General features: G+C 44.0%; 1 protein-coding gene across 1 annotated transcript in view; it reads left to right on the top strand.

Annotated features, from left to right (window-relative positions):
* LOC116979716 (complement C1q and tumor necrosis factor-related protein 9-like) overlaps positions 1-12093 on the top strand; it is a 29776-nt gene extending 17683 nt beyond the window's left edge. Inside the window, exon 5 of the mRNA XM_033031439.1 lies at positions 10645-12093. Within this exon, the coding sequence (XP_032887330.1) occupies positions 10645-11675 (1031 nt within the window). The 3' untranslated portion in view covers positions 11676-12093. The remainder of the gene's footprint in view (positions 1-10644) is intronic.
* The last annotated feature ends 2595 nt before the right edge of the window (positions 12094-14688 follow it).

Here is a 14688-nt window from a genome sequence, read left to right as displayed (position 1 = left end):
ATTTATCAGCCTTCAGTCCCAACAGCCTACCCAACACCATTTCCTGCCTATTGTGGATTTATTTCAGTTCCTCCGTCACCCCAGATCCTCTGGCCACTAGTGCATCAGGAAAATTGTTTGTGTCCTCCTTCGTGAAGATGGATCCAAAGTATCTGTCCAACTCATCTGCCATTTCCTTGTTCCTTATAATAAATTCTCCTTTTTCAGTCTTCAATGTTCCAACTTTGGTCTTAACTAATTTTTTCCTCTTCACATACCTAAAGAAACTTTTACTATCCTCCTTTATATTCTTGGCTAGCTTACCTTCGTACCTCACCTTTTCTCCCCTTATTACCTTTTTAGTTATCTTCTGTTGCTCTTTAAATGTTACCCAATCCTCTGGCATTTTATACTGTCCCTGACTTCCCTTGTCAGCCACAGTCGCCTCATCACTCCCCTTGGAATCTTTCTTCCTCTTTGGAATTAACTGATCCTGCACCTTCTGTATTATTCCCAGAAATACCTGCCATTGTTGTTCCACTATCATCCCTGCTACGGTATCTTTCCAGTCAACTTTGGCTAGCTCCTCCCTCATAGCTCCATAGTCCCCTTTGTTCAACTGTAATACTGATACCTCTGATTTACCCTTCTCCCTCTCAAATTGTAGATTAAAACTAACCATATCATGGTCACTACCTCCGAATGGCTCCTTAACCTCAAGTTCCCTTATCAAATCCGGTTCATTGCACAACACTAAATCCAGAATTTTACTTCGGAGTCACGTGAGTGATTACGTGAAGACCCCGCCAGCACGCATGCGTGCCATAGCGTCTCACGCAGTGCAACAGCGACGGGCGGGGGAACGAGCTCCCCCGCAATAGAGTTTAAAATGGGACCTCCAGGTAAGTAAAACTTATTCTGAGGTCGTATTTGAGAAACCCTTGTTGTGCTCTGTTTTATAGAGAACATGGACAAGGGCAGAAATACAAAGAAGGCCGCACCCCGTCCGACTGTGATGGCCCAGGAGGGTTCCAGCAGTGGGGGGCGACCGGCAGCACCTGGACCGCACTCGCTGCGGTCCACAGTCACCGACGCAATTTCTGCTGAGCCGAGCCCAACCCAGCAAGCTGCTCAGCTCGAACCACCGCAGCGGGTTGGAGGCAAGGCAAAGCAGAAGTCGGTCCGGCCGGTAGACCCCGATGAGTCCGGCACGGAAGACACGCCGCCCGAGAGCGGCAAAGGTGACCGTTTGTCCCGCATGGAGCGGTTGATGGAGCAAATGCTCCAGCAGGACTTGCTCCGGGAGATGGGGCAAGCCCGCCAAGGGAGTGCATGCACACCCGCATCAGTGCAATTTCCAGCACTGACCATCGCATCTCCCTCAGCAGAGGGGAGCGTTGGTGACCAGGGCTAGGTTGGTCAAGAAGAGGGGTCTTTGGCTGAAGACGACAGCAGTATGCTGGGGGTGCAGGAACAGGAAGAGCTGCTGGGAGTGGTAAACTGCTACGCTGTAACACCGCGAGCGGGACAGCCGTTGCAGTCCAAACTTGCGGCCAGTATTGACTACCTGTCCTTCAACCCACTACAAGAACAGGTAGTAAATGAGACGTTGGAATTATACACGCCCCCGGAGAATTTCATTTCACTCAATGTACCGGTTGTCAACAGCCAAATCTGGGGGTACATTGGGTTGGGCATACGAACCCAAGAGGTAAAACTCCAAAAAATTCTGAAGCTCCTGACGTCAGCCATTACATCATACGCTCGTTCCGTGGATGGGGTCGAAATGACCAACAACCAGCAGGACACCCTGGCTCTACTGTGTAACACACAGTACGAGATAAATAGCCTGCGGAAAGAAGCCATAAGACCTGCCCTAAATCCCAAATTTGCAGGGTTGTGCAAATCTCAGACCACACAACCTCAAATCCTGCTATTTGGAAAGGACCTGTCGAAACAGGTAAAAGATCTGGATGAGGAGTCGAAAGCGCTTGGACTCATGAGGGCAGGCCTCGGAACGAGCAAGGCCACGCAACCCAGACGGCAGCACCCCTACGCATCCACCAGCAGTCGTCAACATCATGGTGCTGGTGAAAGCATGGGGCCCGCATATCATCCCCGGAGGTCTTTTTTAGGCCAGGGCCCAGAGTGGACCCCATGGAAGATGCGCCAACCCCACACAGCAACACCTCGACCGATGAAGAACCGGAAACCCAAGAAATGAACATTCTACCGGTAACCATGGTGGGTCTGGTTCCTTCCAGAACATAAAAGGTGCAGGGCCTATACTAACGGGGAAGGTTACACCTGTTTTTGGAAGCATGGAGGGCTATCACTCTTGATAATTATATACTACAAAGTATTCAGGGATACAAAATTGAATTCATTCAAAAAAGTATGCCACCAGTTCAGCATGCACCCCACAGGGAGTTTACCCTCTCACAAAAAGAAAAATGCGAGGGACAGGCATAACTGGTGAGATTACATACAAAAGGAGTCATAGAGAAATCGGAACATGACCCTTTGGAATTTGTATCAAAAGTCTTTACAAAAACCAAGAGAGATGGTGGATGTCGCATCATCATTGACTTGACGACACTGAATACTTTTGTCCAGTATATACATTTCAAAATGGAAACATTTGTTACTGCCAAACAATTGATTTCCAGAGGATACTTCATGGCATGCGTCGATCTAAAAGATGCATACTATTCAGTACCCATTCATAAAGATCATCATAGATACCTAAAGTCTAACTGGATGGGGCAACTATGGCAGTATAAAGTGTTGCCAAATGGGCTAACATCAGCCCCAAGATTATTTACAAAGATATTAAAACCAGCCTTGGCAATACTAAGAAAACAAAAACATATTGTCATGGCATATCTTGATGACATTTTAATAGTGGGCAAAACCCTGGAATTAGCTAAGATCTGTTGGTCCACCCTGTCACAGGCGAGAGTCATCCGTGCCATGACAGAATAAATCTGTTGGATTGCAGAATTTAACAAGACCATTATTGGACCTGGGACTATCAAACAGGACCATGGACATGATGACAGCATCTCACCGACAATCCACCAAGAAACAGTACCTCTCCAGCATCAGGAAGTGGGAAGCGTACTGTTCAAGAACTGGGGCGACATATAGAACAGCAACAATAATGAACGTGCTGGAGTTCCTGTCCAGCCTTCACTACGATGAAGGTCTGAGTTACAGCACAATAAATTGTGCTAGGAGTGCGCTGTCAGCCTATCTATGGCAGGCACCAGGACAACAGTCCATATAGGATCACATCCGCTGGTGGCCAAACTAATGAAAGGTATTTTTAATACCAACCCCCCTAGACCAAGGTACACCCAGATATGGGACGTCAGTGTCGTCCTGTCATTTCTAAGGGGTTGGTCACCAGCCAGATCCCTGACTCTGGAACAGCTCACCCTGAAAACGGTAATGCTGATGGCTTTAGTCTCAGCCCAAAGGGTCCAGTCTCTACACTATCTAATACTGGACAATATGGTCACATCAGCTGACCAAATTACATTCACAATCTGGGAGCTGGTCAAGCAGAGCAGACCGGGAACTTCAGGACTTACGATGGAATTTCGGGCGTACCCACCTGACCCCCGTTTATGTGTCATGACACATCTGCTGCTATACCTTAGCACAATCAAAGCATTCCGAGGGAGAGAAAAGGCACTATGGGTCAGCTTCAAAAAGCAACATGGTCAGGTGTCGGTACAAACCATCTCAAGGTGGCTCAGACAGGTATTGGGAGCTGCTGGGTTGGATACTGACATTTTAAAATCTCACTCCACCAGGGCAGCAGCAACATCGGCGGCCAGCAATATGGAGGTGCCAATGGACCATATCCTGGCAACAGCGGGGTGGTCCACTGAAAGAACTTTCCAAACGTTCTATAACAAGCCGATTGCCAAACCTGCATTGTTTGCAGAAAGGATTTTAAATTCTGCAAATATATAATTTAAGCCCGGGGGAGCGTTATTTTCTTTGTTTAAAATAAATATAGTTATTGTTTTTAAAAACTGATTCATGTTTAATTACGATAACATACTTCCTCCCTCGATGTCGGCAGTGAGTGAAGCATGGACTGTTACACGGCTTGAAATCACAGAGCTTTAAAATCTTCACGTCACTCACGTGACTCCGAAGTAAAATAGTAAGATTAAACGAGAACTTACCAGTTTGAAGTTTGATCTTTATTTTATGAGGAGTTACGATGAGGGATTACGTGCCCTCCGCTCCCGCCCTCAATTATAAAGGTCAACTGGTATCCTAGTTCTTCTTATCTTTACTATGTTTATTTCAATTACTGTTCTGTGATTCCACACTGCTGCTTTGAAGAATGTCGCGCATGCGTGCTGGCGGGGTCTTCACGTAATCCCTCATCGTAACCCCTCATAAAATAAAGATCAAACTTCAAACTGGTAAGTTCTCCTTTAATCTTACTATTGCCTTCTCCCTGCTAGGCTCCAGTACAAGCTGCTCTAAGAATCTATCACAGAGGCACACCACAATTTCCCTTTCTTGGGGGCCAGTAGCAACCTGATTTTCCCAGTCTACCTGCATGTTGAAATCTCCCTTAACAATTGTAGCATTACCTTTACGACATGCCAATTTAAAATTTTGATTCAACTTGCACCCTATAATAATAATAATAATAATAATAATAAACTTTATTACGGACTCGAGGTCCAGACAAGGGGCAACATTACATTAAAAAATGCATTGCATATTAAAAAATATCATAAAGTACATATAAAATCTTAGTATATCACTTATAAAAGCATCATAAATTATATATTTTTAAAAACACAATACATAAATTAAAAATCCAGATTAAAAGAATGATCATTGTCCTACAACGAGACAACGATATATCCAGGCTACTGTTTGGGAGCCTGTAGATAAGTTCCATTGGGGTCTTTTTACCCTTACAATTCCTTAGTTCTATCCAAGGTACACAAAATTGCTGGGGAAACTCAGCGGGTGCAGCAGCATCTATGGAGCGAAGGAAATAGGCGACGTTTCGGGCCGAAACCCTTCTTCAGACCCATATTGACTCCACATCTCCTGTTTCAATGTCACCCTTGCAATGTACTGAATTTCATTCCTCACCAACAGAGCTACCCCACCCCCTCTTCCCACCTGTGTGACTTTTCGATAGGATGTATCGCCTTGAATATTCAGTTCCCAACCCTGGCCCTCTTGCAGCCATGTCTCTGTAATTCTCACAACATCATACTAACTGAGCCTCAAGCTCGTCCACTTCATTTCTTATACTTACATTTCAACCTTCCCTACACATGTACCTGTCCAAGTGGCTTTTAAATGCTGTTTTAGTATTAGCTTCAATTTGCTCTCTGGCAGCTCATTCTATATACGCTCTGAATGAAAAAGTTGTCTGTCAGGTTCATGTTAAATCTTGCCCCTCTCACCTTTAAACATATGTTCTCTTGTTTTTGATTCCCCTACCCTGGGTAAAAGACGGTGCATTTAACCTATCAAATCCCCTCATGATTTTAGACACCTCTATAAGATCACCTTTCAGCCTCCTGTGCTCAAAGGAATAAGGTCATAGCCTGCCCAAACTCTCCCTATAATAAATCCCCTCAAGTCCTAGCAACATCCTCGTACATCTTCTCCGCACTCTTTCCTGCTCAATGGCATCATTCCTATAGCAGGGTGACCAAAACTGAAAATGGTGCTTCAAGTGTGGCCTCACTAACTTCTGTAACATAACATCCCAACCTCTCTGCTCGATACCCTGACTTAAGGGCCTATCCCACTTAGGAGACCTCCACTGCGACTTTTGGTGACCTAAAGCGACTTTAAAAAAAAAATCAAGGTTGCGGTGACCTACGACCTCCTACGACCTTCCATGGCTATGTGTACGACCTCCTACGACTATGAAGATGACCTCCTTCGACTGTTGAAGACTGGCTTTGACCACGTACGTTTTACTCGAGGATGGTCTCTGGCAAATCATTCTGAACCATGCAAGCAAGGAAGGAACTAGTTTGGAGGATGTTAGTAAAAACACAACTACTATTGTTTGCAGTAGCCCTTTTGCTTCAGCAGCCTTTTAAGAAAAGCAGAAGGGGAAGAGCAAGGGTGAAGAGGAAGCACAAGAAGAGGTCTCAATGGGTGAATGGAGATGATGTGATGGACTGTCCCAGTACACCAGATGACTGGAAGAGAGTGCCGCTGGACTTTGACAAAAGATGGAACTTTAAGCACACATGTGGGGCAGTGGATGGCAAACATGCCATTCTTGTCCATGTACCCCTCATTTTCTTTTTCGTACAGGATGGCATTCTGCTGGAACCATTCCTCAAGGTCCCCCTCCTGCTGCCTGGTGAAGGTGTAGGGCATAACCTTCCTCCAGCCCTCCCTCACCACCAATGGGGCATCTGCCTCTGATGTTGTGTCAGACACAGGAGAAAGGGCTGCTTTGCTGCCTTCAAATGAGGCAGTGAAGGATGGGGTGGTGGTGGGGACATATACTACCACCCTGGTCTCCTCCTCCAGGGGTCTCTCATGCAGGTCTACCTCCTCCTACACTATCACCTCCTGTGGCATCACCTCCTGCCACTCCTCCTCCTGGGTGGGCAACTCCTGCATGGCAGGTTTTTAGGGTTGTGCCCTCCCCCTGCACTGCTGCCTTTTTGGTGCCATTTCTAAAACACAAGTCTCCTCTCCAAAAAACTCTCCAGCTATGAATGAACATGCCTTGGAGTGACTGAGATGACGTTCTGCTGTTTAAATAACCTTTTTTTTCTACTGACCTTTTTTTCACCCCGGAGCTATTATCTTCGACCACCTTTGACTACCTACGACTAGCGTCACAACCTAGTACGACCGACTTCGACTAGACCTAGGACTAATAAAATATTGATTTTTCCCACGGCGACCTATTTTTAGTCGTGGCCAATTTTTAACATCTTGAAAGATACGCCGTGACCTAGCTGAAGCCTCGACTACGCGGAGACCATTCTCGACCATGAAGGAGAGTGACGAAAACCTCCTACGACCTTGTGGCGACCTTCCTGTGACTGGGTCGCGGGCAAGGCCGCCAGAGGTCACGGTGGAGGTCTCCCAAGTGGGATGCCCTTTATGAAGGCCAATGTACCAAAAGGCTTCTTGGCCACTGTACCTGCCTGTGATGCCACTTTCAGGGAACTATGTATATGTACTCCTAAATCCATCTGCTCTGCAACACACCCCTGGGTCCTAACATTCACTGTGGTCCTGCCATGAGTTGACTTCTCAAAATGTAACACCTCGCACTTAGCCATTAGCCAACTTCATTAGCCATTCCTCAACCCACTTGCCCAGCTGATCAAGAGCCTGCTGTAATTATTGATAACCATCTTCACTATTCACAATACCACCTACTGTAATGTCAAACTTACTAATCATGCCTTATACATTCTCATCCAAATCATTAATGAAAATAATGAACAGCAATGTTTTGTACATGGGAGACGTGACCTCCCATGTACAAAACCATGTTGACTATTTCTAATCAGACCCTGTCTATCTAAATGCATATCTTATCCCTGTCTTCAAGAAGGAACTGCAGATGCTGGAAAATCGGAGGTACACAAAAATGCTGGAGAAACTCAGCGGGTGCAGCAGCATCTATGGAGCGAAGGAAATGGGTAACGTTTCGGCCCAAAACGTTACCTATTTCCTTCGCTCCATAGATGCTGCTGCACCCGCTGAGTTTCTCCAGCATTTTTGTGTACCTTCTTATCCCTGTCTTATCCCTCAGAAACTTCTCCATTAACTTACCTACCGCAGCTATTAGGCTTACTGGTCAATAGTCCCTGAGGCACACCTCTCATCACAGGCCTACAGTCTGAAAAGCAACCTTCCTATGCTTCCTACCATGAAGCCAAATTTCTATCCAGTCGGCTAGCTCTCCCTGGATCCAGTGTGATCTAACCTTCCAGAGCAGCCTACCATGTGGAACCTCATCATAGGCCTTGCTGAAGTCCATATAGATAACATTTACAACTTTGCCTTCATCAACCATTTTGGTTACCTCTTCAAAAGAAACAATCAATTTGTGAGACATGATCTCCCACATAAAAAACCATGCTGACTATACCTAATCAGACCCTGTCTATTCAAATGCAAATATATCTTATCCCTCAGAATCTTCTCCATTAACTTACCTACCACAGGCTCATTAGCCACAACATTAGCCATCCTCCAGTCGTCCGGGACCTCACCCGTGTCTGATGATGATTTATGTCTCTCAACCAGGGCTTCTGCAATTTCTTCTCTAGCTTCTCACAGGGGCCTTGGATATATCTGATCAGGCCTGGTGGGTTTATTTACCTTCATACCCCGTAGGACGTCCAGTACCTACTCGACCATAATAAGGATTGTCCTCAAGACATCTTCATTAACTGTCCTAAGTTTCCTAATGTTTACGTTTTTCTCTACAGTAAAAATAAAGGTAAGATACTCATTGATGACCTTGCCCATCACCTGCGGTTCCACACGTAGATGACTGCTTTGGTTTCTGTGGTTATTCTCTCTCTAGTTCTCCTCTTTCCCTTAATCTCTTTGGATTTCTCTTAATATTATCAGCCAGATCTACCTCCTACCCCCTTTTAGACTCCTGGTTTCCTTCTTAAATATGCTCCTCAGTTCCCTAAACTCTTCTAGGGTCTATGGTCACTCGAACAATAGGCTCGCCCACTGACACTTCATTCACTTGGCCTTTCCAATTTCCTAAGAGTAGGTTATGTTTTGCCCTCTCCCTAGTAGGGCCCTCCACATACTGCCTAAGGAATCTTTCCTGAACATATTTAACACATTCCATCCCATTCAAGTCTTTGGCCCTATAATTCCCGTAAACTTTTAGGGGGCCCATAGTACACTCCCAACAAGGCGATCATCTCGTTTTTTTTCTCAGCTCCATCCATATAGCCTCACTGGACAAACCATCAGTTATGATAGCTTAGACTACTATTGCAACATTCTCCTTAATAAAGCAACTTTTACCCCCACCACTGTCTCGCCTGCAGCACCTTTCTATGGAACATTAATCTGACAGATGGATCCCTCACTTAGCCCAGTTTCTGTAATAGCTATAATGTGCATGTACCTAACCATACTCCGAGTTTATCCACATTTCCTGTCAAGCCTCTCGCATTGAAATAGACACAACTTAAACCAACAGTCCTACCTCACTTCCTTCTGTGCTCCTGCCTATCATGTCTACTGCTTTCATTGCCTTCCGTACTGCCCCAGAAAACGTTCCCAATAGTAAAACAATCTGAATCCTGCACCAACAAATTTACCTATTCTATCTTCCTGTTCTTATCCTCATTAGCACGTGGCTCCAGGGGCAATACGGAGAAAACTGTCCTCGAGGTCCTGCTTTTTAACCTTTCGCCTAGCTCCCTGTATTCACTCTGCAGGACTGCATCCCTTTTCCTACCAATGTCATTTGTACCAACTTACATAATGACCTCCGGCTGCTTGCCCTCTCTCTTGAGAATATTGTGCAACCACTCTGAGATATCCTGAGTCCTAGCTCCAGGGAGGAAACAAACCATCCTGGAGTCTCTTGCTGTCACAGAAACACTTGTCTTCTTCCCTAACTAAGAGGTCTCCTATCACTATGGCTCTGCTTGTCTTCACCTTTCCATGCATTACCTCAGTGTTGGCCCCAATGCCATAGACCTGACCTCTGCTACTCTCCTCTGACAAGTCATAGCCCCCAACAGTATCCAAAGGCACATACCTGTGGTCAAGGGGGAAATGCCACAGGGGATTCTGTACTCGGCCTGCTTCCTTTCCTGGTGGTCACCCATCTACTTCCTGCCCGTACCCTAGGCATGACCACCTCACTGTACCACCTATCATTGATCTCAGTCTCCCAGATAATCCACAGGTCATCCAGCCGCTGCGCCGGTTCCCTAAAACGGTCCATAAGCAGCTCACGCAGGTGTAGCCCTCAGGGATACTGGAAGAAAATATACGAAGGGAAAATAACATAGACTGGATTTTATCCCACCATCTGCTGAATACAGACTACGCTGAAGTCTCTCGAGCCAAAGCTTCACAACTTGCCCTCCACCCGGCTCTTGAATCTTAACACAACTGTTCCACTAGTGTCTATCTTCCTTTTTATACGCCCAGTAGTAGCAGTCACCCTTAGATGCTTACTGCTTTCAGCAGCAAAACTGATGATTTAGCCAAACCATCATCACATAAAATGTTTACGCACCAATAAGGTACACCTTAATTCTATTGTATGTGAGCTATGAGAAAGTACAGCCATGTCTGCCGAGAAAGAGACCTAAAGCACATTAGATCTGCCACTCACAGCACTTTGTGTGAGTTTTAGTTCTCAATTTGCTGGTCAATTTCTTTTGCTTGCTCATGTCCTCTATCAGTCTTTACAATTTTTCCTGTTCTCTTTAAAGTTTAAATTTGCAGGTTGGAGACAATTGAAAATTATTTGAATACATTTGTCATCCAAATGACAATTAAGCAAAAGCTTCAGCAAAATAATTTATATTTCTTTAGAAAATTATAGAGTAATTAAATTAATTCAATTTCTGATTATTTATTTTGGCAAATGCCTTTTGTATTAATCTTTTCCAATTTTGATTTTAGGTCTAAGGGGTAACCCAGGTGCTAATGGACTCCCAGGTGTTAAGGGAAGTTCAGGTGTTCCTGGTCAATGTCCCGCTGAATGCCAGAGCATAAAAGGAGATCCAGGACAGAAAGGAGATACAAGTTCCAGTGGTCCAAAGGGAGATATGGGTGAAGTTGGCTTGTCGGGACAACCTGGCCTCAAAGGTGAAACAGGAAGCACTGGCTTTAAAGGAGACAGTGGTGTTGAAGGAGTGAAAGGTAGCAAAGGGGAACTAGGTTCATGTGACTGTGTAGATGGAGAAAAAGGCGAACCTGGCAGTACTGGACCAACTGGACCTGGAGGAATCAAAGGAGATCAAGGGCCAGCGGGTGAGGAGGGAAAAACTGGCGAAAAAGGAGCCACAGGTGAACAGGGCAATGAGGGTGAAGAAGGACCTCCTGGCCCATGTGCTCCTACCACCCAATCAGCTTTTTCTGCTGGACGAAATGTCGAAGATGGGTTACCAAATCCGTTTTTCCCCATACCATTCACAGTAATTTTCTACAACAGACAGGGACACTTTAATCCTACAGTTGGAGTTTACATAGCCCCAGTCAATGGGACATATGAATTTAGTTACCATTTGTCAATACTAACAAATCCAATTAAACTCGGATTATTTAAAAATCGTAAATTAGTTATCAAGACATCTAGCAAAGCTACCGAGGGTCAAGCTTCCCAAACTGTGATATTACATCTTACTGCAGGGGACAAGATATGGTTACAAGTGAAGGATTCTAGTTTCAATGGTGTCTCCGCAGATCAGGATACTGACAGCACGTTCAGCGGCTTTCTCCTTTATCCTGATTCCTGTTTTCCAGTAATTTCCAGGGCGTTAATCCCAGCTATGGATCAAACTGGTTACTACAATCCCTATTTTGATGATGAACCCCCAACACCTCCTGCAGATGATGGCTCAGGTTCTGGTACTGGCTCTGGCTCCAACTACGTTCCTGATTCTGGTTCTTCATTTGAGCCCAGTCCTACTGCCAGTGAAGCCCCATCATAGAGGCAAAAAACATTTAAAATTCCACTGAATCCAAAGTGAATACATATGCCCACCAGCTTTAAGCCTGACTATTTTCAGCTGTAATCACCAATCAGGCTAACTAGTTCATAAAGGAAGCATCCAAAATATTGATTTAAATATGCTGTAAAATCATGAGCCAAGGCTTGTAGTTTTTTTTTTTGTTATGCTATACTTCTAACAAACCGTTATTACTGTTTGATAACTAGGAATGAAAATAGCAATTCTTTCTTGTACCTCTGAATTTTGGCAACTATAATTTTTCTTTTATATTCATAAATTTGAGAATCTAAAGACAAGTCACATTTCAGGTATGTTGAGTGATGCTTTAATGGTTGGTTCTTTTTTATGATTGCACTCACATACCTATTGGAGAAACATTTTCTTCACCAACAGTGTGCGTTTAGCTGTTAGGTGAAGGTGTCTGGGTGAAAGTCATAAACTGGACCAAATGCACCATCAAAATGTACCAGCTGCCATATGTAGGTAGGAAGTGGTTCAGACACTGCTCATCCTACCTAGGACATGTTTCTTTAAGAAAATGTACCAATTAGAATAAAATTCTGAAAATATGAGTTTGTGTCATTTTGTTTCTTGAGGGCACACTAGCTCAATTATTCATTTGTTAATAATATTAGCTTGAAACTTGCAATGCCATCAGATATGTTCAAATCAAATTCTCCTGTCCACTTCAAATTCTTTGTTTCAATTCAGATTAATCTTTTCCTCCATTCTAACAGAGGGGTTGGAACACAGGACTATGCTAGACCAGAAGAAAATTCAGCATTTAATTTATCAAAGTCGATTTCAATGCAAATCTTGTTGTTTAGTATCAATACCCTACAGTTGTTTTTGTCACAAATAGCTGATTTTATCATTTGATTATTAACTTTTTAGACAATAGACAATAGGTGCAGGAGCAGGCCATTTGGCCCTTCAAGCCAGCACTGCCATTCAATGTGATCATGGCTGATCATCCCCAATCAGTACCCCGTTCCTGCCTTCTCCCATATCCCCTGACTCCGCTATTTTTAAGAGCCCTATCTAGCACTCTCTTGAAAGCATCCAGAGAACCTGCCTCTGAGGCAGAGAATGCCACAGACTCACCACTCTCTGTGAGAAAAAGTGTTTCCTCGTCTCCGTTCTAAATGACTTACTCCTTATTCTTAAACTGTGGCCCCTGGTTCTGGACTTCCCCAACATCGGGAACATGTTTCCTGCCTCTAGTGCGTCCAAGCCCTTAACAATCTTATATGTTTCCATGAGATTGCCTCTCATCCTTCTAAACTCCAGAGTGCACAAGCCCAGCTGCTCCATTCTCTCAGCATATGACAGTCCTGCCATCCCGGGAATTAACCTTGAAAACCTACGCTGCACACCCTCAATAGCAAGAATGTCCTTCCTCAAATTAGGGGACCAAAACTGTACACAATACTCCAGGTGTGGTCTCACTAGGGCTCTGTACAACTACAGAAGGACCTCTTTGCTCCTATATTTTTGATCTATCCAAATTACCGTTTGACATTTCTGGAATCTTTTTTGGTAAATCTCTTCTGAAGTATCACCAAGGACTTTACATCTTTCCTAAACTGGATTCAATTTTCCAGTTGGGGGATGACCTAGCTTTTTTTCCCTTAAAATTCATTGTGCTACATGGTTGTAGTTCCTTGCTACATGCATCTGTTTATAAAAACACAGAATCTCATTTGTACATTAACTATTTTCTCAACTGCCACTTCCAATGTACTGTGCACACGTATCCTCAGGTGTCCCTATTATTGTGGTGATTTTACAACTGTATCCTCTAATGTATCTAATGTTTCCCTCTCTTAACATTCTTATCAAATTGTAACACTTTGAATTTCTCAGACATAGAAGGCACCGAATTCCAAAATTACATTCAGAAGAACTTATTGGCCAGTATGTAGGAAGACCAACAAGAAGTTGTGACTGGGGGAAATTCGGCAATTTGTTTTATGGAATAAAACTGAGCATATACAAGAGTGTCAGAGCAAGTATTTTTGCAGTGATCATCATGATTTAATAAGTTTTTATGAAAAAAAAAAGATAAAATTAGAGAAAATATTCTGAATTGGGAGAAGCAAATGTAATGAAACTGAAAAGTGATATAGCAAATGTGGATTGCAAACAGCTATTTAAAAGTAAATCTGTTGTAAAAGTAAAAAGTAAGAGTAATTGAATGAGATCCAAAGTGTTTGGGGTAAATAAGATACCTCAAAGGGCTGAATATCAATTCTGGAGTTTTGTTTACATGGATAGGAAACGTTCGGATGGTTATGGGCCAAACATGGACAAATGGGCCGAGCTTATAAGGGGCATCTTGGTCAGCATGGATGAGTTAGGCCAAAAAACTTGTTTTTGTGCTGTGTGACTCGATAACTCTGTGAAGCCCCTGGATGATAAGATGTTGTAAGAGCTCAATATTGCAGGAAGTCCAGAAGCATATAACAAGTGCCATGGTGAAATGAAAAGGAACATTAGTTTAGTTTAGAGATATATTGCGGAAACATGCCGTTTGGTCCACCGGGTCCGCACCGACCAGCGATCCCTGCACATTAACACTGCCCTATATACACTAGGAACTATTTTATATTTATACCAAGCCAATGATGCTACAAATCTGTACATCTTTGGAGTTTGGGAGGAAACCAAAGATCTCGGAGAAAACCCAAGCGGATCACGATGCGAATGTACAAACTCTGTACAGACAAGCATCCGTAGTCAGGATCGAACCCAGGTCTCTGGCGCGGTAACGCAGTAACACTACCGCTATACCACCATGTAAAATGAAACATGAAAAAATAGAGGTAATCTAAGGATGCGAAGAGCAATGGGCAACTAAGAAAAGAGAGAGGGGCTTATTGTCTCTGTTTTGGTCTCCTAATTTGAGGAAGGACATCCTTGTGATTGAGGCAGTGCAGCATAAGTTCACGAGATTGATCCCTGGAATGGCGGGACTGTCATATGAGGAAAG

This window comes from Amblyraja radiata, chromosome 13, assembly GCF_010909765.2.
Source record: "Amblyraja radiata isolate CabotCenter1 chromosome 13, sAmbRad1.1.pri, whole genome shotgun sequence".
NCBI classification, from domain to species: Eukaryota; Metazoa; Chordata; class Chondrichthyes; order Rajiformes; family Rajidae; genus Amblyraja; species Amblyraja radiata.
The sequence above is the reverse complement of the archived record's forward strand: the minus strand, read 5'-3'. Positions and strand labels throughout refer to the sequence as shown.